Raw genomic sequence first — 24425 nt, forward strand, 5'->3', positions numbered from 1 at the left:
ATATCGTGGTGGTCCACAGTCCATCAAGTAATCGATCCATCCCTCAGTGGTTCTCAGATTTTCGTGCTGTGCATGAAACTTACAGGGCTTGTTAAATCTAGATTCTCAGGGCCCAATCTGAATATGAACTGTGCATTCCTATCCAGCGCAGCATGGTTCTCCTGGATTTCTCTTTATGAAACCTTACCTGCAATCATCAGTCCTCCCATATTGGAGTTGCTCTCATTCATTTTTGTTTGACCAATGAATAATAAAAATAATGCTAAATGTTTGTATGCCATATTGAAATTCACCATTACTATGGGAAAAAAGGAGGTGGGGATTACTATCTTTGGGTGCTCACTGTGTTCCAGGCATAAGCATTTTACAGGAGCTCCTTCCTTTGTATCCCTGTGGAATAGATGCTTATTACTGTATGTATTAGTGTTCTCTAGAGGAACAGAATCAACAGGAAGTATAATTATAAAAAGGGGGCTTATGTGACCAGAAGCTGGATAGTCCACAATGGCTGCCTGCAGGTTGGAGAGCTGGAAGAAACAGTAGCTGCAGTCCAAGAGGCTGAAGCCTCTTAAGAGGAATCAACTTGTGCTACCCTAGTCTGAGATCAAAGGCTTCTAAAGAATCAATGGCAGGGTCCTCTTTGGAAGAGTGAAAAGGCAAGAGTCCGATATCCTCAGACAATCACAGCAGCAATAAAGAACCTGTTCAAGAAGAATTGAACTTACATCTGTTGCTGCTTCCTTATTCTTCCAACTTTTATTCCATCCAAGCCATCATCCTATTGGTCACTACTGCCCATGCTTAGGGAGGGTCTTCATTTCAGTTGGCTTTCCCACATGCCAGTCATTCATAGACACACCCTCATTGACACACCCATAAGCCTATTCATTATCAGTCTCTCTTAATTCAATCAAATTGACAATTTGAATTTACTGTTATAGTATATCCATTTTTTTAGCTGAAGAAACTAAAGCAAGGATACACAGATGTCAATTGGTAAAGTCGCGACCTGAACCCAGGTTTGTCTGCGCTAAACCCTGCTCTTAGTCACAATGTTATCCTTCCTCCCAGGGTCTTTTCCTACAGTGACTTACAACAACCAAAAAATATATTGTTTATATCTTGATCCAATGGACAGGATACCCACCTTCTCACACACAAATACATGCAAATACACATGCACACACTTAAACCTGTACATAATATGTATATCTCAATAATTTCTGTTTATTCAATTTCAAATTTCTTAATACTGGCTTTTAATCTACTTAATAGATTTCACAGCCCTCCAAAGGGTCATGACAGAGTTTGAAAAAGAGCAATAAATCTGAAATTCCACAAAACAATAAGGATTATTAGATACTATAGTTCATAGATCATATAGTCAAAATCCATAAGAGAGGGACATGTTGAAAATTTACACATGAGTATACATGTCTTTTACTCCAAAACTGTCTGAGTAATAATAAATGTAGCTCTAACAGTTTATTACTTGGGCTTTGTGCTTTACTATCTTCTACCCTTTTTGAATTTGATGTGTCCTAGTATTCATAATACCCTTTGAGATCTAAAAGCAAAGCCAATGTTAATAATGTAAAATTTCATTTATATCTTATCATTCTATAGAATTTAAAGATTTGAATTTCACTAGAGTAGTCCATTGAAGTATAAACTATTGGAGAATTGTTGACTTTATAACACTAGTCTATTATATTGCCAGGATTTTGTTCTCTAAAACATATTTTATTATAGTAAATCATTCTGAATAATGATGTAGCATTGCTGAAGGAATGAACATTTTTTAAAAGTGTAAATCATTTTTTTTTTAAACTTGGAGCAAGAACATGTTTATCTTTTGTAAAGATGATAGTATTAGCAACCTGTCTGCTTAAATATTGGGTGATGGATCTTTTTGCTAACATTTTCTCCTGTCTCCATCCCAGATCAGCAAGGCTCACAGGTGCATGGATGGTGGTGTGGCCTGTTTTTCTCAAAGCTGAGACCCGTTCTGCCTCAACTTTCCTATTAGAGGCCACATTTACCCTTTCCAGATTATCAGGCAAAGCTGTTCAAGATTGTCACTTGAGGAAGAGGCACCATGTTCTGCCTCTTTTGTAAATATGCACATTAGCATGAGGGGCTTTCTTGCTTGTTATTTGAGTAAGCATTTCCTTTTTCCCTCCTCTCTCTCTGATGGAGACTGAAAAATTAGTTTTATCAGAAAAATTTTCAGTATATTTATAATAATGAGAACTTTTAATTTTTAATCAGAACTTTGTAAAATATATTACAGAACTCTGAAATTTGTACAGAATTTTCTAATATTTCTAACACTGGGTCTTCTGGAAACCAACCTTCTCCCCAGTTTTCAATTACCTTACCCATACCTGTAGATCAAAGTATTAAAAAGGTTCATGAAAGTTGTCTCAAGGGGAATATTTGGGGTGTTCTTTTCTAAGATGCGTCAACTCCGACACTTTACAAATAATTTCTTCTATTATTTCTCTTAAACACTGCTTTCAACCAAGAATTATTTTATTTCACGAAGGATAGGATATTTTTTTCCTAAAATGAATATTTAAAATCTTATTCAGTCATAGGCCCTTATAGCAAAAGAGTCTTTCAACAATCTCCAGTTCTTTATGTTCATTTTATAAATGAGGAAAACAAAAGAACAGAAAGTCTTCCATGCCCCAGTTAACCTTCTTTTCTGTTAACTATATTGTCAAAAAGCAGAGCTAATGCTTGCAGAATGCCATGAATTAGTGTATTCCACATCATGGATAATTTTCAACCACAGCATTATTAGCATCGAAAATAGTAATTAAAAGCATCTTAATTCTACAATGAAAAATGAGACTGTGTGCACACATGTATATGTTCAAAAAGGCATTCTTTGATTAAGTATAAATGGTCAATAGAAATTCATATCATTTCAAGTCTGATTTGACATCTGTTAATTGGATTTCAGTGTATGGATTTAGTAAGCCAATATTCATGTTCTTGAGTAAACATCTCTGAATGCATGCTTATGACAGAGCTGATTTTTCTTTTAATTGGTAGAATCAATAGCTAAATCAGGAGTCAGGCCAAGTTGACTTTGCAAAAGTAATCTAAGTTGTAATGCTTCTTATTCAAGGCAACCTTAGAATTAATGGAAAGAAAACTAGAATCCTAAAGGTCTTTCAAGGGCAAAAATTCATCTCTTTTTTTTTTTTTCTGACAGGAAGGCTCACATTATTCTGAACCATTCTGTTTTACATCTAATTCCTAGCTGACAAGTGTCCGTTTTTCATGCTTATTCATTCGTCACCCTTGTGCTCACTCAGCCTGCAAGGCATCCGGCCTGCCTTCTATCACATCTCTACAAATGATAAAGGATATGCTGAAAATGTTCCCACCCTCCCCTTGCAGAGTAGTGTGGAGGCTGCAGTGAGCAGCTGCTGCGCTGCTTAGCCACAATATATTCTATGCTCATTACACACCCCGAAAGCTGGAGGAGAGGTTTTATGGCAGGAATTACAAGCGTTTTTCAGGAGGAAGTATTGTCTTGTGTGGGGTTAAATTTGAGATATTTAGAAATTAGAAAAAATTTCTATAGACATGAAAACCAAACCATTTAAACAAAACAATGATATGGTATTCAATGATGGTTGAGTTAAACCTTCTCTCTAAGTAGGTGCCTCTGGTTGTCACCATCTCAATTAGGAAATGAAGAGTGCATGAGATATGCCTTCATGGTGCAGGAATTTGAAAAGTGGGCCAAAAATTACACCACATCCTATCAACAATGACAGCATGCTACACTCAAATCCATTGCCCTTTAGTGGTGTTGCTGACTTCTGTCACCATAAAATTTTGGAATAGGGTCGTAGGTATTTCTAACAGTCATTCCTCCAATCCCCATGAATTCCCCAACATAACTTGGCTTCTACTTCCCCTCACTCTGAAATTCTCAAACCAATGACTTTTCCCCTTTGCCTATTCTGCATTTGTCCTGTTGATCTCCATATTTCTTAATTTTTTTTTCTCTTAGCTTCTCTGACACAATTCTCTTTGGATTTTCTCCTACCTCTTGGTTCACTCATTTTTGCTGGCGATCATACTTCTTAAATGCTGGAGCCCTCTTGTCCTGCAGTCTCTCCCCTGGTGATGTCATCTATTCCTAGTGCTTCAGCCATTGCCTAGACAAGGAAGACAAGATGTCCTACCAGGACTTCTTTCTCAAACTCTAGACTGTGTTTCTCAATGGAGGGAGAAAGGATTTTTTCTACTAGGGGACATTTAATGTCAGCTAACAATAATTTTGTCATGGCTATGAGGGTTCTTCTGGCATCCAGTGAGTAGAAACCAGAGATGTTACTAAGCATCCTGCAATAGATAGGACAAGCCTCACAACAAATAAAATTATCTAGTTCACAAAATTAATAATGTAGAAGTTCAGAAACCATGAGTTGGACCTACTGGGGTTTTCCATTTGATTATACCACAGATACACTAAACTGAACACCTACCAACACAAAGTTATCTTTCTCTCCACTTCTCTGTCCAGGTGGTGCCATTTTATTTAGTCTTAGTACCAAGTTAATGCAGTAGTGAAAAATATAGCAATACCCTTACCTCCTGGCACTTTCCAAATACCTAGGCTCATCTACTTTGCTTTAGAATATGCTTCCTCCTCTTTCTGTCCACTATCACTAGCTGAGTTCAGGACCCCATCATCCTTCCTGGTCGATCCAAATGGGCCCCTAACTACCTTCTGTCTACTCACCATCACTTCAATCCATCTGCCACTCTAGGGACAATATGACATCTGATCTCCCTGTTTGCTTAGGAGTCTTTGAGGGTTTGGCATTTGTTACCATGGTAGAAAGGATTTTTGTAAATAAACCTCAGCTTACCTCTCCAGTTTTGGTTCTGCATCTTACACATCTTCTTCTTACATACCCAATAAAATGTCTACCATAAGAAGAAAATAAATATTGATGACACTGCTTCTTTGATTCTTTGGATACATGTATGCCTCACTTCTTCTTGTTCTTCACCTAATTTTGTAGGCTCCTGATTAATTGGAGAGTGAATCAGTATGCTATTTAATTTGAGAACTAATTCCAGTCATTATGTCTTCACCTGACTTCGCACAGGATGGGAGCTCTTTGATGTCATTTTCTGCAAACAAGATATACCTTATCTATTGCTCTTAAATCCCCTGGAAGTTATTCATTGCTAGTCTTTTTATTGTTATCTGGTGAATTGCCAAAAGTTTTATCTCAATGCAAATAAAAAAAAATCCCCAGAAACTACCATATTAGAAGAAAACATTTTCAATGTTTCTGTTGGGAGGGTATAGATTAACCAAAAGAGATGTTAGAGGGAATGGCAAATTATGTAAACTCAGGTCAGCGGGTTCAACTACAGCATCAGGTATTTTGCTGTGAGGCTTTGGGTAACTCAGTACACATTTTCTTCATATGCAAAACAAAGGCATGGTTTAGAGACCTTTCAAGTTATAGTAACTGTGGATTCTAAATATTCATTTCCACATTATACTCAATTTCTTGAAAACCAAATTAGAGGTTCCCTGATGACAGAAATTTTTAGAACCACTATAATCTTGCAGATATTCTTCTGCCAAGAAATTCAACAAAAAGGCAAATGTGTAACAATGGATATTTTTTTCCTCAATGCATTTTTTCTAAGTGGTGCTTTATGGAAGAGACATTAGGGGTATGTCTCTAGAGTCTTTAGGTTTCCACCTATTATTTCAACAGGATGTAATGGTGCTTCTGATTCTTCTGTCTTCATGGGGAATTGGGATGGAAGGACAGATGCAATAATTTTTTTTGAAATCTACTGGATAAAATTCCAATAAATTTTTTTGGAAATAACTGAAGTGTAGAAGTATAAAATAAAATTTTGGGCTGCACACGATGGTACATGCCTGTAATTCCAGCAACTCAGGAGGCTGAGGCAGGAAGATCAAAAGTTCAAAGCCAATTTCAGCAACTGAGTGAGGCCCTAAGCCACTTAGTGAGACTCTATCTCAAAGTAAAAAATTTTAAAAAGGGCTGTGGAAGTTGCTCAGTGGTTAAGCACCCTGGACTCAATCTATGAGACCCAAATAAATAAAATAAAAATTTGTGGGATTTCTTTTAAAAGCTGCTTTAAAACTCCATGACTGACTACCTTCTTAACTTTAGAAATGAGATAAAAACTTATTTAGAGCTTAAGCCAACATATTAAAATAAAGCAATCACATGATATTTCATGATAGTTTAGTTAAACCTGTTTCCTAAAGTATGTACCTCTGATGCATTTCAATAACAAGCTGGTTTCTAATATTTTTTATCTTATAATAATAGTTTCTAAAACTTGGCTGCATATTGCTGTAACAACTATAACCAAATAAGCACATAATTATGTACTTGGTATATTTAAGCAGAAATGACTATTTAATCTTCTAATTGAAGAATACCTTATAATTAGAGTTATTTCTGGATTCTTCTCAATAGTTACTCTCTCCCTGCCTCATATTTGAGACATTTCAAGAAATTGTATTCTTTCTTTGAAGACTCCAGCATTCTGGTGTCCAGCATGCAACAGAAGCTTGTTTTTGATTTATTGATCAAAAGATTCTAGAGTTACTACAGTTTTAATAGTATCTATTGTGAGAGGAAATTATATATGTACATAAGGGACTCTATATTAGTATGAATAACAAGAACAGAGTTTCTTTTGATTAAGAAGGTGATCCCCATAGTTGATTATAAAGAAATACTAAAGAAGTACAATTAATGAATTTTACTAATGGTTAAAAGTGAGGATCCCCAGAGATTTCTGTTGAAATTTAAAATAGGGATAATTCATAGCCTTTGAATTTCATAATTTCCACCAGAGAAAATCTAAGTATGGCACAGTATTAACATGTGGCTGAAGAATACAAAGACATAAAATGCTAAACTTTTTTGGCACTTTCTGTAAATGCATAAATGTCACTTAGTTTTGATGTGTATTTTATCACCTGTACTTTATAGATCTACGGAAGACATTTGAGCAGGAACCCCTGGGAAAGGAAGTGTCCCTGGAACAGGAAGTCTTACTCCAGTGTCGACCACCTGAAGGGATCCCAGTGGCTGAGGTAACAAAAATTCTTTGCATTTAGCAATTGGCACTTAAGTTATTCTAACAGAGGCCTAATCCATAGCTAATGGTGCGGTGAATTAGGGCATGGCATGATGAATGGCTGGTAATGGAGTCCTAACTGCCTGCTGCTGGCAAAATAGATTGATTGGGAACTGATTAATGACTTGGGAGTCAATTATAATGCCCCACTGGACAAAGCCACAGGCAGCTTGGTTTAATTTTGTCTCTTTCAAGGAATCAGAAATACTGTTTTATCTGGCACTTATAGAGAGAGATGGTATGACTTAGCGTGACACTTGATAATGTGCAAAAAGTGTGTGAGAAGGATGTGTGTGAATCATGTCTGTCTGTGAGTCTGTACACTATACATGTGTATTTCCTATTATATGATGTAATCATGGACATCCCTAAAAGCCATATCCACCTGCCTGGAACATGCTTGAGTAATGTGTCATTTAGTTTCATCCTATAAGCTTTTTTGTGTGTCTGCTAAAACAAAGCCTATTGATTGCTCATGAAGTATTAGGAATCAGATTTATACCATAACTTTTCATCGGCACCCAACTATACAATGCCCTTTGAAAATGCCTGTCTCCAAGGAATAGGCCTGCATGACTCACGGAAGATTACATGCTCTCCTGGGGACACTGACCACCAGCTTAGAGCATCCAGTTGAGGAACTCTAATACAGTGACTTTAATTCACTAACAGATAATCACAAATTCTAAAACTTTACTTTTCACAGGATGATTAGGAAACATTCTTCTGATATGCACCCAAAATGATTATCTTAGCTGGCCCAGTTCTATAAACCCAGGCACATTTTAATTTGACAAGTGACATAGGTGCTAATTTCTGGTTCTCCTTAGCCTCCATACTACATTTGATTCATTCAAAAATTTTGTATGTGTTAAGAGGTATATGTTAGGTGTTGCAATTTGGATATATTGGCATTCAATGCATAGGAGTTAGCTGATGTTTCATAATATAAAAATTTGAAATTTTATCTATCAGTGAAATTTAAAACATTGTTCAAAAAGTGGTGAGTAACTCATAAATAATTAATAAGGCCTTTACTATTTGCTCTCTCACAGTGTTTCAGTCTTTTAGAGATTTAAGCAAAGGTGGGAATCAGCTTATTCCTCTGGGCCCCGTGACAAAAAAGCAAACCTGATTCCTTTTTCCAAACTAATATTAATACTAAATTAACTAAAAATTTAGGGCCTAAATGACTCCATTTTTCACATATCTAAGAAGCAATGTAACAATCTCATAGAAAATTTTAATGAAGTTTCCTCTTTTACTTTGGAAGAAGAGAGCAATTTTTTACCTTGTCGTTGACATTTTTCTAGCACTGAATCAAAGACTCCTTGATTGTAGCTATTTCATCCAAAATCATGTCCTTATCTTCCAGCACCAAGACATAGTGTGATTTACTTTGACTAAAAAGAAAAAAAAACTCTTCTCTATGCAATATTTCATTTAGTGATTACAATAGTATATCTGTCTGCTTAATTCTAGTTCTTAAATTCTAATGCAACCCTCTTTCATCAAACCCCCTTGAAATCCAAAACATATCATGTTTAAGATGGCTCTCCCTGCCTTGTTTTCACTCAAAATTCTTTAAAGGTAACTGATCTCTGCAAAGACTTTCAGTGAGGAGATTCTGGTGCTCTTCTTTTTTTTCAGTCTCCTCAACAAAATAGTTCACTTTGTCAAGGAGTAAAGATTCATGACTGCAAACTAATTGGCTGTGAATTTTATTTGTATCATCACTGGGGAAGAGACCAATTAACACTTGGCAAGCTCAAAAATCATCTACCCATTTGACATTCAAAGAACTATATTTAATGCATATTACTTTTTTCATTTTTTTGAAGTCAGAAGAAAGATCAAACATACAAGCTCAAGAGCAGGTTAATAAACTCCTGTATAGACTCTTTTCAACACTGTTAAAATCACCAAGATCAGAAAGCTAATGAACACCTTAACATGACACCTTACAACTGCCATTTGCTCATGAGGGACAGATAAATAAAAAAGGAAGGAATGAAAGGTAACTTGGGGAGTTAAAGGATTATATGAGCATTTTAGTTTAAATATAAATGCATTCATTATTTAAATTGCATTTATTTGTTTAAGGAGATTTAAAGTATAAAAATACTATAAAAGGAAATTTTGATCTTAAATGGAAACCAGCAGGTAAAACACATGTGTTTTGGAATAATTAGATCAGTTCTTAGGAGATCAGACCAGGCTGGATATGTGCTTTGTTACCCAGGCAAACGATTCTCAAAGAGAGTCAGATAGTAAATATTCAAAGAACATGTAGCTGATCAATTCAAATGATTCTTGTTTTTTATCAGCATATGTCTAGCTTCATTGAGGAAGAAGTGAGATGCTTTCTTTGCAGAATATTAGGAAGCAGTAATTTTTTCTCTTCTTATCCAAATTAGCAATTTTTTCAAGAGTTCTAATCTCAATTATGATAGCACTGCACTTGATGGAAATAATGGCAAAGGCATTACTGAGATAATAACATTTAATTTCTCTACTTTGGCCTTCTTTAATCATCTTTGTAGAATGTTAAACCTAATTTCCTTTTAGAACTCATGGTTAACTTAATCCAAGCATTTTATTTCCAGCTCTTTACCTTAGGACAAGATACTTAAATTCTTTGCACTTAAGTTTCTTGCATTGTAAAAGGGAGATAATAAGACACACTGGGGTAGTGAAGTTTAAATGAGATGATACATGGATATCACTTAGAAAATATCTAAAGACAATTGAGGAACATAACATATTATTAGTACTATTAGATATTATCACTTATTCACAGAAAAAAGGTACTTGGCTCTTGAATTCAAAATAGCTGTTGAGCACATTGCCCACTGCTCAGCACTGTGGGTATGAAGAGAAACTTCTATTCTATGAAGAAGAATCAAGATGCTGTCCGGTATTCTTTTAGCTATTTGCTTTGACTGGAGTTCATAAGTACTACAAAGAAAGATAACATTGTGAACTTTAAAACAAAGAAATGCACTTTCAGCAATGCCATCAAATGACTTGTCCCTGTAAACACCTACAGCAAATCATGATATACTTCTCTGCTTACTGTAAACATTAAAGTTACTTTCATTCATTTGGTCCTTCTGGTCCTAAGATAGTGGATCAGCCCTCATGATTTCTCCCGAAGAGGAAATTGGGGCAGAGATGATTGTTGTTAGATCTCCTTTTCAGAGCCCAAGGAAATAACAGTCTCACAGGAAGAAGAGGCCAACTCAGGATTCCTTATATGCCATCTCTCCACGTGGTGACAGTTTTGACTCCTCCCAGTATTACTGATTAAGAAAAACTAGGTTGAGGGGACCCTAGAGATGAAGAACAAGGGTTTCACAGCTCTAGACTTGGCTACTTTCTTCTCTAGTCTCCCTACATCCTTTCTTTTTATCTAGGGATGTTATGAAAAATATTTAATAATTGCACACTGCCATTAGCATAGGAACAGAGCTCTGAAAGCCTTTTGTTGTATCTGATATAATCCCTTTTGCAGCCAAACCATAGGTTAGTCCAGAAATTCCAAGGCAAGATATGTGGTGCAGGCACTCAGTTATTTACCAACACATTCAGAGCTATTTCAGTGTTTAACACTTGGTATGGATGAATCAGTGTGACTGGCTAAATGGCAGCCTCTATAGTCACAATTTTATACAGTCAGACCACAACTTGCATGGAAATGTTATCTGATTACTCTTCTGCCTCTGACTACATCATGACAAGATTAGGAGCAAAAGATTCTTTTGTTCATGTTTATCTCTAACACGAACTGATTATGGATCTCTAAGTAGGTTCCCACATTTGACCAAATGGAAAAAAAAAAAAAAAAGGTATTTTTCACCAAGAAGACACAACCCTATTGAGAGAACTCAGTGCAGAGGAGGAAGAAGGATCCATCAACCTGAACCTGAGAGCAAGGTTCCAATCCACTAGGACCAGGAATAAAAGGCCACTGAGATATACTTTAACTCAAGGATTATAGGGGAGATTAATAATAATCACATTCAAATTTTAAGGCAGACTGGGTAAAATAAAGAAAAACCTATTGCCAGAATACTCTCAAATCATATTGCTCAGTATTTTTACAACACTTTTGAAAGGACCAAACCGAAAATAAAATTCCTTCCTTACATTTCTGATGCAGCATTTGTCTCCCTTTCAGTAGGCAAACCTCCCTCCCATCTCCCTGAAGAAACAAGAAAATTAATAAACCCACGGATGGGTGCTGGGTTGCTCCAGTGGCATAATGGCAGCATTCTATGAAATTAATCCCTTCTTGCTCATTTTAGTTTATGCCTAGAAAATGTTACTATCACATGGTGAGCCAGAAATACACTCAAAGATGCTTTATTTCATCAGATTATCCCTTTTGGAGAGCACTGGGATCAAAACATCAATGGATACAAGATTAGTTGGCACGGTAAAAGGAGCAAAACTGAATTTTTCACTAAAACTTGTGATTTGTTTCACCTTTAACAAGGGGATAATTGCTTCCCTAATTATAATTGAGCTATTTCTCATAGGAGTGTAATTGGAGGAACAGAGCACAATGTTCAACTTATTGACCCAGTTGTACTTAAAAACAGTCAACTTATTTATCAACATTTGCATCTCTAATCATCAAGTGGGAAAATATGGGGTGAAGTGCAGAAAAATTGATTATTTTGCTGAGTTTAGTCGTGATAAACAGGGAACAGATTTTTTTTTTTCAGCTGATACTGTCAAGGCATAAAGCCACTGGCAGCTGGAGGTGCCACCACATGTGCAGCATCAGGTGGTTATCCACCTAATTGATTATTAATATGGCTGCACAACACTGTGTTTCATGAGAGTGATTCGTGTTTCACTGTCATTCTCTCATAACTGGAACTTCATGTCAATGAATTTCCATGCAGGTGCATTGTTGACCAAGCTGCATTTTATATTCTTTGCAGGCAAAAGAGATTCCGAGAGAAAAGAAGAGTTAGAATACTAATTTGAAGGGAGACATTGCTTTCAGTGCCCAGTAATATCTGTTGGAATTTTCTCCTAGCATGTGTGTAAGAACAAGAAGGGATTTGGATTATGAGATGATTATCAGCCTTGAAAACAGTTTTTCACAAGTATTAGGTTTCTTGGCCAGCAGTTTTCAAGTTTTGCAATAGTCTAATCAACATCTACTATCACCTCTTTATTATGATCACCCCACTCATTTTTCTTCTGATCTACCTCTAATACTTACATACAGAGCTCACCCAAACCCATATAATCATGCAAATTAAAAGTTACAGTAAGGAAATGGGCATGGTGGTACACACCCGAAATCCCAGTGGCTGGGGAGATTTCGGCAGGAGGTTCGCAAGTTCAAAGCCAGCCTTAGCAACTTAGTGAGCCTTAATTAATTCAGTGAGGCCCTGTATCTAAATAAAATATTTTTAAAAGGGATGAGGCTGCAACTCAGTAATTAAGTGCTCCTGGATTCAATCTCTGGTACCGCCCCCCCAAAAAAAACAGTCATAATAAAATTGGCAATATAAAAATAAATTTTAAAACAAAAGATAAAATAATAAATCTTGTCTGACTAAGATTTGGAACTTTTTTTTTAACATATACATAGTGGTTGCTTCAAGCCTATAGTACAAAATTCAGGTTTTATTTTTTATTATTAATTCATTTATTTAAGAAATGATGTATCATAGACTGAATCTGTGCCACATACTCTGTGATTGCTGGAAAAACAAGTCAAATTTCCTACAGAAGAAAAACAATAAGCAAGAATTATATATATATATATATATATATATATATATATATATATATATATAATTTTTTTCAGATGCTATAAGTTAAAAGATGGAAGACATGGTCTTATGAGAGGGAGTGGTGGTTGAACAGGATGGGAGTCACTTTAGAGTTCATAGAAAGTCTATCTGAACAGGTAATAGTTGAGATGAGATCTGAATGAGAGGAAGGAGCCAGTCTTAAAAAGATCTGAGCCCGAAAACTCCCAAGACTGGGAGTAGGAGAAAGAATATCCTCAGAAGGAGCTGACATGATTGCAGGCATATAAAGGAGGTCCTTTGTCTGAGACCCAGTTAGCAGTAAAGAGCAGAGCAAGATATTTAGTGGAGGGGAAAGTGGATATCAGAGATGTACAGATATGGCGAATGGTTTGGAATCATCTCTAAATGAATGAAAAGCCACTGGAGATTTTAAGTATGGAGTTGTCAAGACCTGGTATATGTCTTTAAAAGATAATTCCCACTGCTGCATGGAAAATAATTTTAAGAAATGCAAGAATGGAAGCAGGGACACCATTTAGGGAATCTTTCCTCCACCCAGGAAAAAGAAGATGGTGTTTGTACCTGGGTGAGAATAGAAGAGAGGGAGAAAAGCAAAGAAATACAAAACATGTTTTAATTTCCATGGAAATTAAAGACTCTAAGTGTGGCATTTAAATTTGATTTTACTAAATATTGAAAATATTTGTTCTTTCAGGAGAAAGTGAGATCTTCCATGCTAACATTTCTCAGATCTATACCCTGATCTTTTCTTAGATGACCTAAAATCAGTGGTCAATAAACCTCAGCTATTTTCAAATACAGTCTCTATCATAGGGTGCTTCAGCAAGGACCTGGCCAATGCCCATACACACAGGGAGGGTCTTTTATTTTGAGGTCCTTATTTGTTAAAAAAAAAAAAAAAGAAGAATGTTATCTTATTTCTTTGATGAGTTTTCTTAATTTGGAACTTCTTTTGATGATTCTCTATATACTTAAGTTCATTATGGATGGAAGATGGCAGTCATAGAAGGCCCAGAGCCTGCTTTATCTAAAGATTTAGCAGTAGTCCCAAACAGTAAATAAGAAGAAAGTCAAGATGCTTATCCTGAAAGGCAAGTTAGTAGTAAACACTGCTGAAGATCAAGCTGTGGAATTGCTAATTTTTAGTCCTTTTACCCTGAAGAATTTAGCCTTTTAAGGACATGCCAGTGCTATCTCGTTCCATAGGAAGATGCTCTTATATAAGTCATTCTCCTCTGGTTTTAAGGGTTTTAAGTTTGGTTTAGTTAGTGATTTATGTACCATGTTTTGTTGCTAGTAGTTCACTTGTCCACATGCTTTTAATCTCCTTATGTTCTAACTTAGGTTTTAGAAGTTTTCAGGTTTCAAGACAAGTTTTTCTCCATGATATGGTCTAGGTATGTTCAGCTCTCAAAAGCAATGACCCAGGCATATGTGCGATTAAGGAGTGTTTTCCCAGCAGCAAAACACATTCTCCTTCTTGGCAAATTCCTTCCCTTTGCAGAAGTTACAACAACCTAGCAAAATATCACGACAGCTTCCATTTTGTGTGTATGTTTTTAATCCTTTGTCTATTTTTAACAATTGTCGAAATACATAATTTCAACTCACTTGAAGACCAACATTATTTTAAAGCATAAAAATATGCATACTTTTACAAATCTTCTGAAAGTTGCAATGTATATTGCATAATGGTCAATACAGAAGAGAATAGATATTTATTTTATTCCAGATCTGAGAAGCAAGTAGCTGTATACCCAAATGGCTTTCCATTCTTGGCAAGAGAGAGCACTAGCACAGTTCCCCATAGCAGAATACCTTTTTGGTGATTTGAAGCCCCATCAAGGGACATTGAGGCACTTTTTTGCAAGTGTGAGAAACAAGAAAATTCTGGTATTTCAACTTCAGGAGCAGCTGGAGCCAAACCTTATCTATGACTGTATAAAGAAGATGTATTAGCTATACATAGTTTTAGAATTTTCAAGGCCTTGTTATTCAGGTTGTGTCACATAGATTATCCACATTTGCATGATCTGGAAGTTTCTTAGGCAGAATCTCAGGCGTCACCATCAACCACCTAATCAGAATCTGCATTTTAGCAAGATCATCAGAACCAGCCTGCTCTACTAGTTCTCACACTTGAGGGTTTATTGGAATCACCTGGGAATGGCTAGAAACTACTACCTCTTTTGTTTAACCCTAGGGATACTGATTTAGTAGGAATTCAGTGTAACCTGATCACTAAGTTTTTAAAAAGCTTCCCAGATGGTTCTAAAATGCAGCAAAGTGTTAAGAAGTACTGGTCTAAAAGGCAAGGTTATGACTAACAAACATACGAAAACTTCAAACTTGTCATTTCTAAACCAGTTGGTAAACTTGGCAGACTCCCAGAGTCTAGCTAATGCTCCTTGGAGAAGCTTAGCTTGGCTGAATGTGCTTTCGATAATTGCCCCATAATTGCTTTTCCCATTTGTTTGATTAATGTACCTGTATACAACGATTCCAGGCTGAACCTCCATTCTCACAGGTGTGCACACACTTCACAAGTCTCTATGTCATTTTCAACCCCAGTGTTCTGACTTGATGGGTCCCGTTTAAGATTAACAAAGTAACCTTTCTGATAGACGTGGATTTTTCTTGCTGATGGTTGCAGGACTCACTCTTCATCTTGGGTGGCATGTGGCAGTTTCCCTTGGTTAATTAGGACAAATGTGCCAATTATGTTAATGTTTCTCCCGATACCAATCAGTGAATAATTAGACACAACACATCTGTCTTTCACAGGGGAGTAGAATAGGAAAGAAAACTGTAAGGTGCTTTGCTCTTTATTATTGACATGTATGATTAGACAATTCCTTAACCAATCCCAGATTAACAAGTTCATGAATCAAAAGGGCAAAGAGTGCCAATAGCTACTTGGGGGGGGGGGAGCCTGTGCACCTCTCATTGTCAGCATGATCTTGACCAAAAACAAACTGGTTAACCTAGTTCTGCAAAGAATTTAAGTGATTAAAAAAAAAAAAAAGAATTTAAGTGATCTTTCCTTCTTTTTTCACAATAACAAAATTATATGGCCCTACTGGTAAAAAGCAGGTATATGACTTACCTTGCACTACAGATATCAACAAATTCTTATGTAGAAATATTTAAATCTCTCAGAAAGATTTTAGTTTTATGACTATAAAAGATTACAATGAAAGAAATCACAAAATCCAGCCTGTAGATCAGAGTGAACATTATACACATATGAATCAATATGTTATTATTTCTGTTTCTGTTTCCATGTATCTGAACTTTAGAGCCTCTGATTAGGGGAAAAAATGATTTTATTTCTATTGTTATTTTACTGGAATTTGCAGTACGTATTTGGCAAGGTGTTAAGAGATGGAGCCAGATTATCTCATGATACAAGCGATGCCTCCTCCCTTGTGTCGATTCTAAAAGTGGAAAGACTTATGAAATCAATCAGTTAGTCGTCTGTAGGTGATCAAAGCATGTCATTAGGAAAAAAAAAAGCTTTTTGTTTTGTTTAGAATATGCTTGTTTTAAAGAATATGCTTGCCACCAAATGTGGCTGGCATTTCTAATATTTAATATTCAACTGTGTAAAGTTTCAACATCATCATTTGTTATTATGATGTCTCCATTATTATTTGAAACATTTATGTCATTATTATGGTTTCAAATATATCATCCTTTTTGTTTTTTTTAAGATCTGTTGGTCAGAATTTAAGACCAAAATGTCAAATTAGAAATTCTTACTATGACATTAATTTGCTTTTCTTTTAAAATAACTCAGAGAATATGTTTACTGAATTTAAAAATAGTTATGGTTACTAACCCTGGTATCTGGTATTCCTAGAAAAAAAAATCATCCTGGAATATATTCCTTTTGCCTAGGGAATTGGGAAGGAAGAAGAATCAAGAAGGCCATGGCTCTGACTTTTTAAAAATTGTATCACCTTGCCCCAAATATTTCTCTTTTGGTGTTTAGTAGTAAAGCATAAACATAGTTATGTATCAAACTTTTAGTGAATTATATTTTTAAAAATTACTGGAAATAAATGACAGTTTAAAAACTACCTAAATGGGGCCCCTACTTTATAAACTCTTAAATATGAGAACACAACTTGAAATTTGGAAATCTGTCTTAGGTAGCCTAGCTTGTACAATGTTTAATTAGAAAGATGGATGGGAGTGAATAAAGGTGAGAGAATGACTATGGAAAATCAAGATTAAATTGAGGATTATAATTTCTCCCATATTTAATCATGAGCTTTAAATGGACAACCCATTGGGAATGTTAATACATTTTTCTCTTTGCTGATAATATAAATCAAAGAGGAAGTTTAAACTAAAGGAAAAAGCATTTAGAAAAGAGGAATAGAGGGTTTTTTTTTTTTTTGAAATATGAAGGTTGTTGAATGCTGGAATAGCCACTCATAAGAAATTATAGAAGCTTGAGCCATTGAAAAATGATCCCCATGCCTTGCTACAAAACTTCTCTTTCCCTGACAGAACTTACACAGCCAACAGTTCTGACTTTTATAAAATGCCAGTAACAGTGAAACTATAAAACCATGCATCTCGGCACCATAAAAAAAGTTGTTCCTTAAATCACACCACACACAAGCAGAGATGGCAGTTTTACACACCTTTTCTGGGAACACACAATATGGGTTCGATATACTTCAGTCCTGAAACTCACAATGGAGCTGGGAATCCCTGATCTTCATTAATCAAATCATGTTAGTATTTTGAGAACACTATGCCAGAGTGAAGGCCTCCATAGAACGGAGAGACCTAACTGTTGGAGGGACTTCTAGACATCTTATCCTTCAACTACCAGAGCTGGAAATCAGTCCTCACAGAGGGGAGGCTAGAAATGTGCCATCTCTTCTGCTGCCTACACTGGAGGGACTGGTCACTGTAACCATGGAAAACTTTCCTCACCATGAGTTTTCTGGATGAGGATTCCTAAGCCAACCACCTATAGTGGTTCACTTGCAGCAGTGAATTGAAAGTCAGATTTCTCCCAGGTGTTTGTTTCTTTGTTTTTTTTTTTTCCTAATTGGTATTATGAATTTAAAGATAATGTCCTTCTTAATAGAGACACTGAGGGGTACTGAATGCATTTAAGACACATTTATGTTGATAAAGCTCTGAGTTACAGTTAAGTACTAAGGGAGAGGCAATTAAATTTACTGACTACCTCCTAATTCCAGGTTCTCTCTCTTCCATATCTCATTAAAACCTCCAATAGCCCCTGGAGGAATATGGATGGAGCTTAACAAAAATTGGAATTGAAGTTAATGATTTTTGAGTTATCAGCCCTGAGAGTGAATAAGATCACCCAAGCAATGCTCATAAGCCTGTTGTTCTCAAACCTGGCTGCAGATGAACAATGGTCCTTCCTATTGTACAGGTAAAGATTATGATTCTGGGAGATTGCAGCCCACTTAAGGCTGTGAACCCAATTAGTGATGAGGCTGAATACAGAGCCAATCAGGCCTAGCTCCAAAGCCATTTTTTCCTTTACAACCAAAAAGTTTTATCGACTGTACATCTTTGAAATTTGTTCCATTAAAATGGCACAGATTGTGTGTGTGGCCTTATTCAATGGATTTTTGTAAGCTAATCAGATAATATCCAGACAAAAATATCTTTGGGGAAGATTCATTTAACTTATTTAAAATATGATACATCAGCTCATCAATTTTCTGAGACTAAGCCCATGATTTTGTGTCGTGTTGTTGTTATTATAGGCACATACTCCATGAAATAATAAAAATTCTAGAATTTTAGAACATAAAAGAGAAATTAAACTCAACTTTAAGGTCTATTCCTGACTCCATTAACAAGAAGACTAGGAGAGCCAAGTTTATGGAGAAATCAATGTGAAGATATATTGTGATCGATTCAGCACTTGTTATGCTTTTCATATTTGTTGAGCATCTAGATGAAATTATCTAGAAAGTAATTGGAAATATGGATGGAGCTTAACAAAAATTGGAACTGAAGTTAATGATTTTTGAGTTATCAGCCATGAGAGTGAATAAGATCACCCAAGCAATGCTCATAAGCCTGTTGTTCTCAAACCTGGCTGCAGATGAACGTCACCTAGGGAGGTTTTAAACATCTTGCCTGGGCCTCTGATGTGACCAGTTAAATCAAAAGCTCTGCAAATAGGGTCCAGAAAGGAGGAGGTCTTGAAAGCTCCCAGATGATTCCAATGTACAAAGTTAAGAACCACTGATATAAAATGGAAAAGAGAAATAATGAAAGATCCCCAAGAAGGACCATAAGAAAATGGTAGATAAAAATAAATGGACTAATGAAAGCTTTGCAAAAGCACAGATAATCAGGGGACCCCCCCAAAAAAAAAAGCAGCAGTGGGAGGGAAGATTTTGTTTGTTTAATTTTTTTTCTTTAGTTGTAGATGGACACAATGACTTTATTTCATTTATTTATTTTTATGTGGTATTGAGGATCGAACCCAGGGTGTCCCATGTGCTAGGCAAGCACTCAAGCACTCTACCACTGAGTCACAACCCCAAACCAGAGGGAAGGTTTTCAGAGGGACATTTTTAGGGAGGTCAATGAAGAGGAGATGGCTTTAGACTTGGCAATTAGGAGGCCATTGGTCACCTTTCAAAGTGAAGTTTGAGTAGTGTAGTGACTGTAAATTCAGACAATGGTCAGTTGAAGAGTGAATGAGCAGGTGAATATATGGAGGTGGAAAATATTCTGCTAAGGGAAAAGAAGGCTAAAGCACAACTAGGGAAGTGAGTGATAATTTCATTGTGGACTTGCTATCGAGATGGAAGAGACACATATGTGTGACAATTTCCGGAGATGCAAAAGAAAGCAAAGAACTTTGGGAGGAGTTTTCTATCTTTTGACTTATTTAATCTGTTGGAAGAAAAAAAAAAAGAGGCATGCTTCATCCACTGGGATTAAAGGAGATTACAAAATTATTAAATTTTTGGAGTCCCAGGGCATCACAAAGCCCAAGAGGTAGAAGAATAGGAAGTCACTAGCAGACACTATTTCTGAGTACAAGAGTCAGCAAGGCAATTGGGAATGTTGAGAGGAGTTTGTAAACCTTCAGTTTTGTGTCTTCTGGGTTAACATTCTTTTTTATTTCTTTTTGGTATCGGGGATTAAACTCAGGAGCACTTGACCACTGAGCCACATCCCCAGCCCTATTTTGTATTTTATTTAGAGACAGGATTTCACTGAGTTGCTTAGCACCTCGCTTTTGCTGAGCTGGCTTTGAACTCAAAATCCTCCTGCCTTAATCTCTGGAGCTGCTGGGATTACATGTGGCACCACCTTACCCAGGGGCACATAACTACTGAACCACTTTCTCTCTTTCTAATGTGCTGACACTTTCAGCTAGAGTAGGATGACTTCATTTTTGTTTAATTTTCCTTAATTAAATGTTGAACAAGGACCACAATGTGAAGATTACTCCTAATAGAACTATGTCTTGTTGTTGCTCAGCATCCTTGTCATAGCAAGTCACAGAATGGCCAGTGAGATTAAAATGATGGCTTGTAAGTATCTGAATATGTATATATAACTAAAGTCCGCAGGACACAGTGGCGCACATCTGTAATCCCAGGGGCTCAGGAAGCTGAGGCAGGAGGATTGCAAGATCAAAGCCAGCCTCAGTAATGTAGCAAGTCCCTAAGCAACAGTGAAACTCTGTCTCTAAATTTAAATTTTTTAAAGGGTTGGAGATGTAAATAAACACCCTCTGGTATACACCCCCACACCAAAAAAAGGAAACAGCAAATGTCTTTAGGACAGATTTTAATGGGATACCATAGGTAAAATATGCACCCATTAAAAATATTTTAAAGATCTTTCATTTTTTTTGCTAGGTATCTCTATCTTTCTTCCTTATTTATAAATCTTGATTTATGAAAATCATTTACAGTACTAAATATACTGTCTCAAGACTCTAGAATGGATTATTTACTCTGTGGAGACATAATCCATAATAAAACTTCAGCCTAAAATTGCATAGTAGTCATCAAAAGTGCTTTCATATGTATATAGTTTTTGTACCTCATAAGAATCTTATGAGTAAGGTAGAATATGCTTGTTTTAGAGAAATAAAAATAAGCTTTAATGGTGTTATATAACTTGCTTAAGATCATAGAATCAAGGAATGGCACAGGTGGGTCTGAGTCTTTTGGCAAGGGCTCACTGGCCTTTCATAAAAGTGAATTGACTTAAATAACTGTAGAAATATCCAGGAGAAATACATAGAGGGTTATTTTCACTAGTCTTCAATTCCTACTCTTACCACCCTGTTCTTTGGTCTTTCCAGATCTTAGCCTGCTTCATTCTCCCTTGGTAAAATTCCCCCTTTCTTTCTTTCTCTTTCTTTCTTTCTTTCTTTCTTTCTTTCTTTCTTTCTTTCTTTCTTTCTTTCTTTCTTTCTTTCTTTCTTTCTTTCTTTCTTTCTTTCTTTCTTTCTTCCTTCTTTCCTTCCTTCCTTCCTTCCTTCCTTTCTTCTTTCTTTCTTTCTTTCTTTCTTTCTTTCTTTCTTTCTTTCTTTCTTTCTTTCTTTCTTTCTCTCTCTCTCTCTCTCTCTCTCTCTTTCTTTCTTTCTTTCTTTCTTTCTTTCTTTCTTATCAAAGCCACCAACTATCCTCCCATGCCCTAGAGCAGTTATCTTCAAACTTTTTTCTTGACTATCCCTAAATATTTTAAAAAGTATATGTCCCTCCACATCTATAATTCTAGCACCTGGGGAGGTTGAGGAAGGAGCATTACAAGTTCAAAGCCAGCATCAGCAGTTTAGCAAGGTCCTAAGCAACTTAGTGACCTTGTCTCAAAATTTAAGAAATAAAAATAAAAAAGGGCTGGGGATGTGGCTCACTAGTTATGTACCCTGGGTTCAATTCCCAGAACCAACCAAACAAACAAACAAAAAGTATATATCCCCTGACACATTTTTAAGTAGGTATCTAAAATTAGAATTAAATGCTGGGAAAAGATGCTAGGTCTAGTTGGGTTATAAATATTTGTTATCTTTTAAAAAACTGTTAGAAGATTTAAAGTTATCCAATGGAAAGCCAACATCATAATGACTTCTTACTCAATGTCATCCATTAATAAAATTTGAGTATAAACTGTTCTTTAATAGTCATAGGGAGATTAATCATGTTCCCTTTTCTATTTTAACTTGTGTTTCTATACTACTTCTTCCATGATTTCTAACCTAATGGAATACATTTTAGGTATAAAATTTTATCATTGATCACCATGACATACTTCTCTGTAATAAAAATAGACATTTACATTTTATTTTCTATGACCATAAGAATTTTAGTTTTAAAGTTTCTTTTATATTGTCATTACATTCATTATAATTAGTACATGATTGATCTAAAGAAACCCAGCTTACTACAGATTGCAGTAAGTAATTATTTGCCATAAATCCTAGAATTTTATTGTAGAAAATATATCTTTTAATAATAGAAATAGAGTTGTCATCTTCTCCCAGTTAGCTCATCCAGCCACATTTTTATGTTACTTATGGCTAAAATGAGACAGGATAAAATCATTTTTATTTCTTTCTGTCATTTATAATAAATTCAAATTCTGAGACTCTTCTTCTCATACATAAGTAAGAATACATCGTTAGGCTGTTCACATGTCACTCAACTCCTTGTACAACTTCTGACTTATATGCCAAATATCACATAGTGACCTATCATCAAAATTTATGTCCAGCATTCCACCAGCTGGTATATTAGTCCCTCCTCCAGTTTTGATGAAAGTTAAGGATAGTAAAACACCTGGCTTGTAGAAGGATTTGTTACCCAGTTATTATAGTCCCACTGTTTCCTCAAGTACCGACACTCATATTCCCGATTTCTCCATGTCTGGCACCCTGGAGGTTTCTGTGCTCTCAGACAATGTGTTATGGTACAATTTCAGTGTAAGAGATGCCATCGTTGAAAATTACAAGAATATTCTTAAGGATTAGTTTTGAAGGACTACGTGTAGAAGTTAAAGATATACTGATTCCCTTCAAATTATTTTTGTTGTGTATCCCTTAGACATTTTTGTACAGTGCCAGATGCTTCAATCCGAGTTTTTTTGAAATCCTATTTTTTTACTATTAGTTGTTCAAAACATTACAAAGCTCTTGACATATCATATTTTATACATTTGATTCAAGTGGATTATGAACTCCCATTTTTACCCCGTATACAGATACTAGAGGATAGGAAGGGCAGCAGAATACAACAGACACTAGTATGGCAGTATGTAAAAACGTGGATGTGTAACCGATGTGATTCTGCAATTTGAAATCCTATTATGAAATCATATTATCTTTAAACTCCTCTTTATCTAAACCACGAGGAGTTCCATTAGCATTTATATTCCATGTTTCTAGTATTTTGTATGGCTTCATTTATGTTATTTCTTCATGTCATTTGCACGTGAGGGGAAATGATGATGGAATTAAAAACTTGCACTTGTCCCTCTTAAAGACATTTCAAGTCACTGCCAAAAATTTGGGAGGTAATTTTGGAAAGTTAGGAGGCTTTCCTGGCATCACTCAAGTCAAAGCATACCCAGGCCTGGTGCCAGCCCTGAAAGTAAACCTCACTGGCCATGTGAGTGGTCAAGGTCATGGTGATAAGAGAGGGCACAGCCAATGCCTCTCCTCAAGACCTCTCTGCTTTCCTGGGAGCACCAACTAGAGGCTCGCTCAAGTCCAGGAGTGGTACAATGTGTCTTACTGTCCTACTTCTTTAGCCTCTACCTGGAGTCCACTCTGCCAAGGCTCAAGCTTGGGTCACTATAGTTGCTCCCTCTGAATTCTGTGCGTAGTAGACAGAAAAGAGCCTGGACGTCCAGCAGTTCTGAATTCATATCTGTGCTCCTGCACAGACTTTGTAAACTTGAGCAAGTTCTCTCTGAACCTCATCTCTCCATCTGAAAAAGACAGGTGTATAAATACCTCCTCCAGAGTTCTGCGGTAAGGACTCGAGATTAAATATACAAAGGACCTCACTGAGTGTCTGGAACTGTCAAGATGATCTCCTGCTTTCCTCTTCCTCTCCCTTTGGCCAAACTCTTCATTCCTCTCCCCTCCTTCCACTTTCTCAGCATAGAGAAAATTTTCAGCTTTTAAATACTCTCTGCTCCCTTAATTCAAGTCACTATTCTCATGATTCACACTGGGGAATAGGGGGCCCTTGCCTTCTCCCAATCACACTCCCTACTTCCCCTGACCCCAAAAGGGTAATTATTCAATATCCACAGGGTGTGTCCCAGAAATCCTACCTCTTCATTCCCATTAGATCAACCCAACTGCCTCTAGAATCCTTGCTACCAGGAGAAAGAAGCAAGGAGAGAATTGGGAACAATCACACCTGAATTCAGGGGCTTTGGGGAGAACAGAGGTGA

The 24425-nt window shown here is 36.2% G+C and overlaps 1 protein-coding gene across 2 annotated transcripts in view; it reads left to right on the forward strand.

The window, feature by feature from the left end:
- Unc5c (unc-5 netrin receptor C) overlaps positions 1-24425 on the forward strand; it is a 349998-nt gene that overhangs the window by 237744 nt on the left and 87829 nt on the right. For both annotated transcript variants that reach the window (XM_005337567.4, XM_005337568.4), the window contains exon 4: positions 7035-7138. In XM_005337567.4, coding sequence (XP_005337624.1) covers positions 7035-7138 — 104 coding nt within the window. The remainder of the gene's footprint in view (positions 1-7034; positions 7139-24425) is intronic.

This window comes from Ictidomys tridecemlineatus, chromosome 9 (assembly GCF_052094955.1).
Source record: "Ictidomys tridecemlineatus isolate mIctTri1 chromosome 9, mIctTri1.hap1, whole genome shotgun sequence".
Lineage (NCBI taxonomy): Eukaryota > Metazoa > Chordata > Mammalia > Rodentia > Sciuridae > Ictidomys > Ictidomys tridecemlineatus.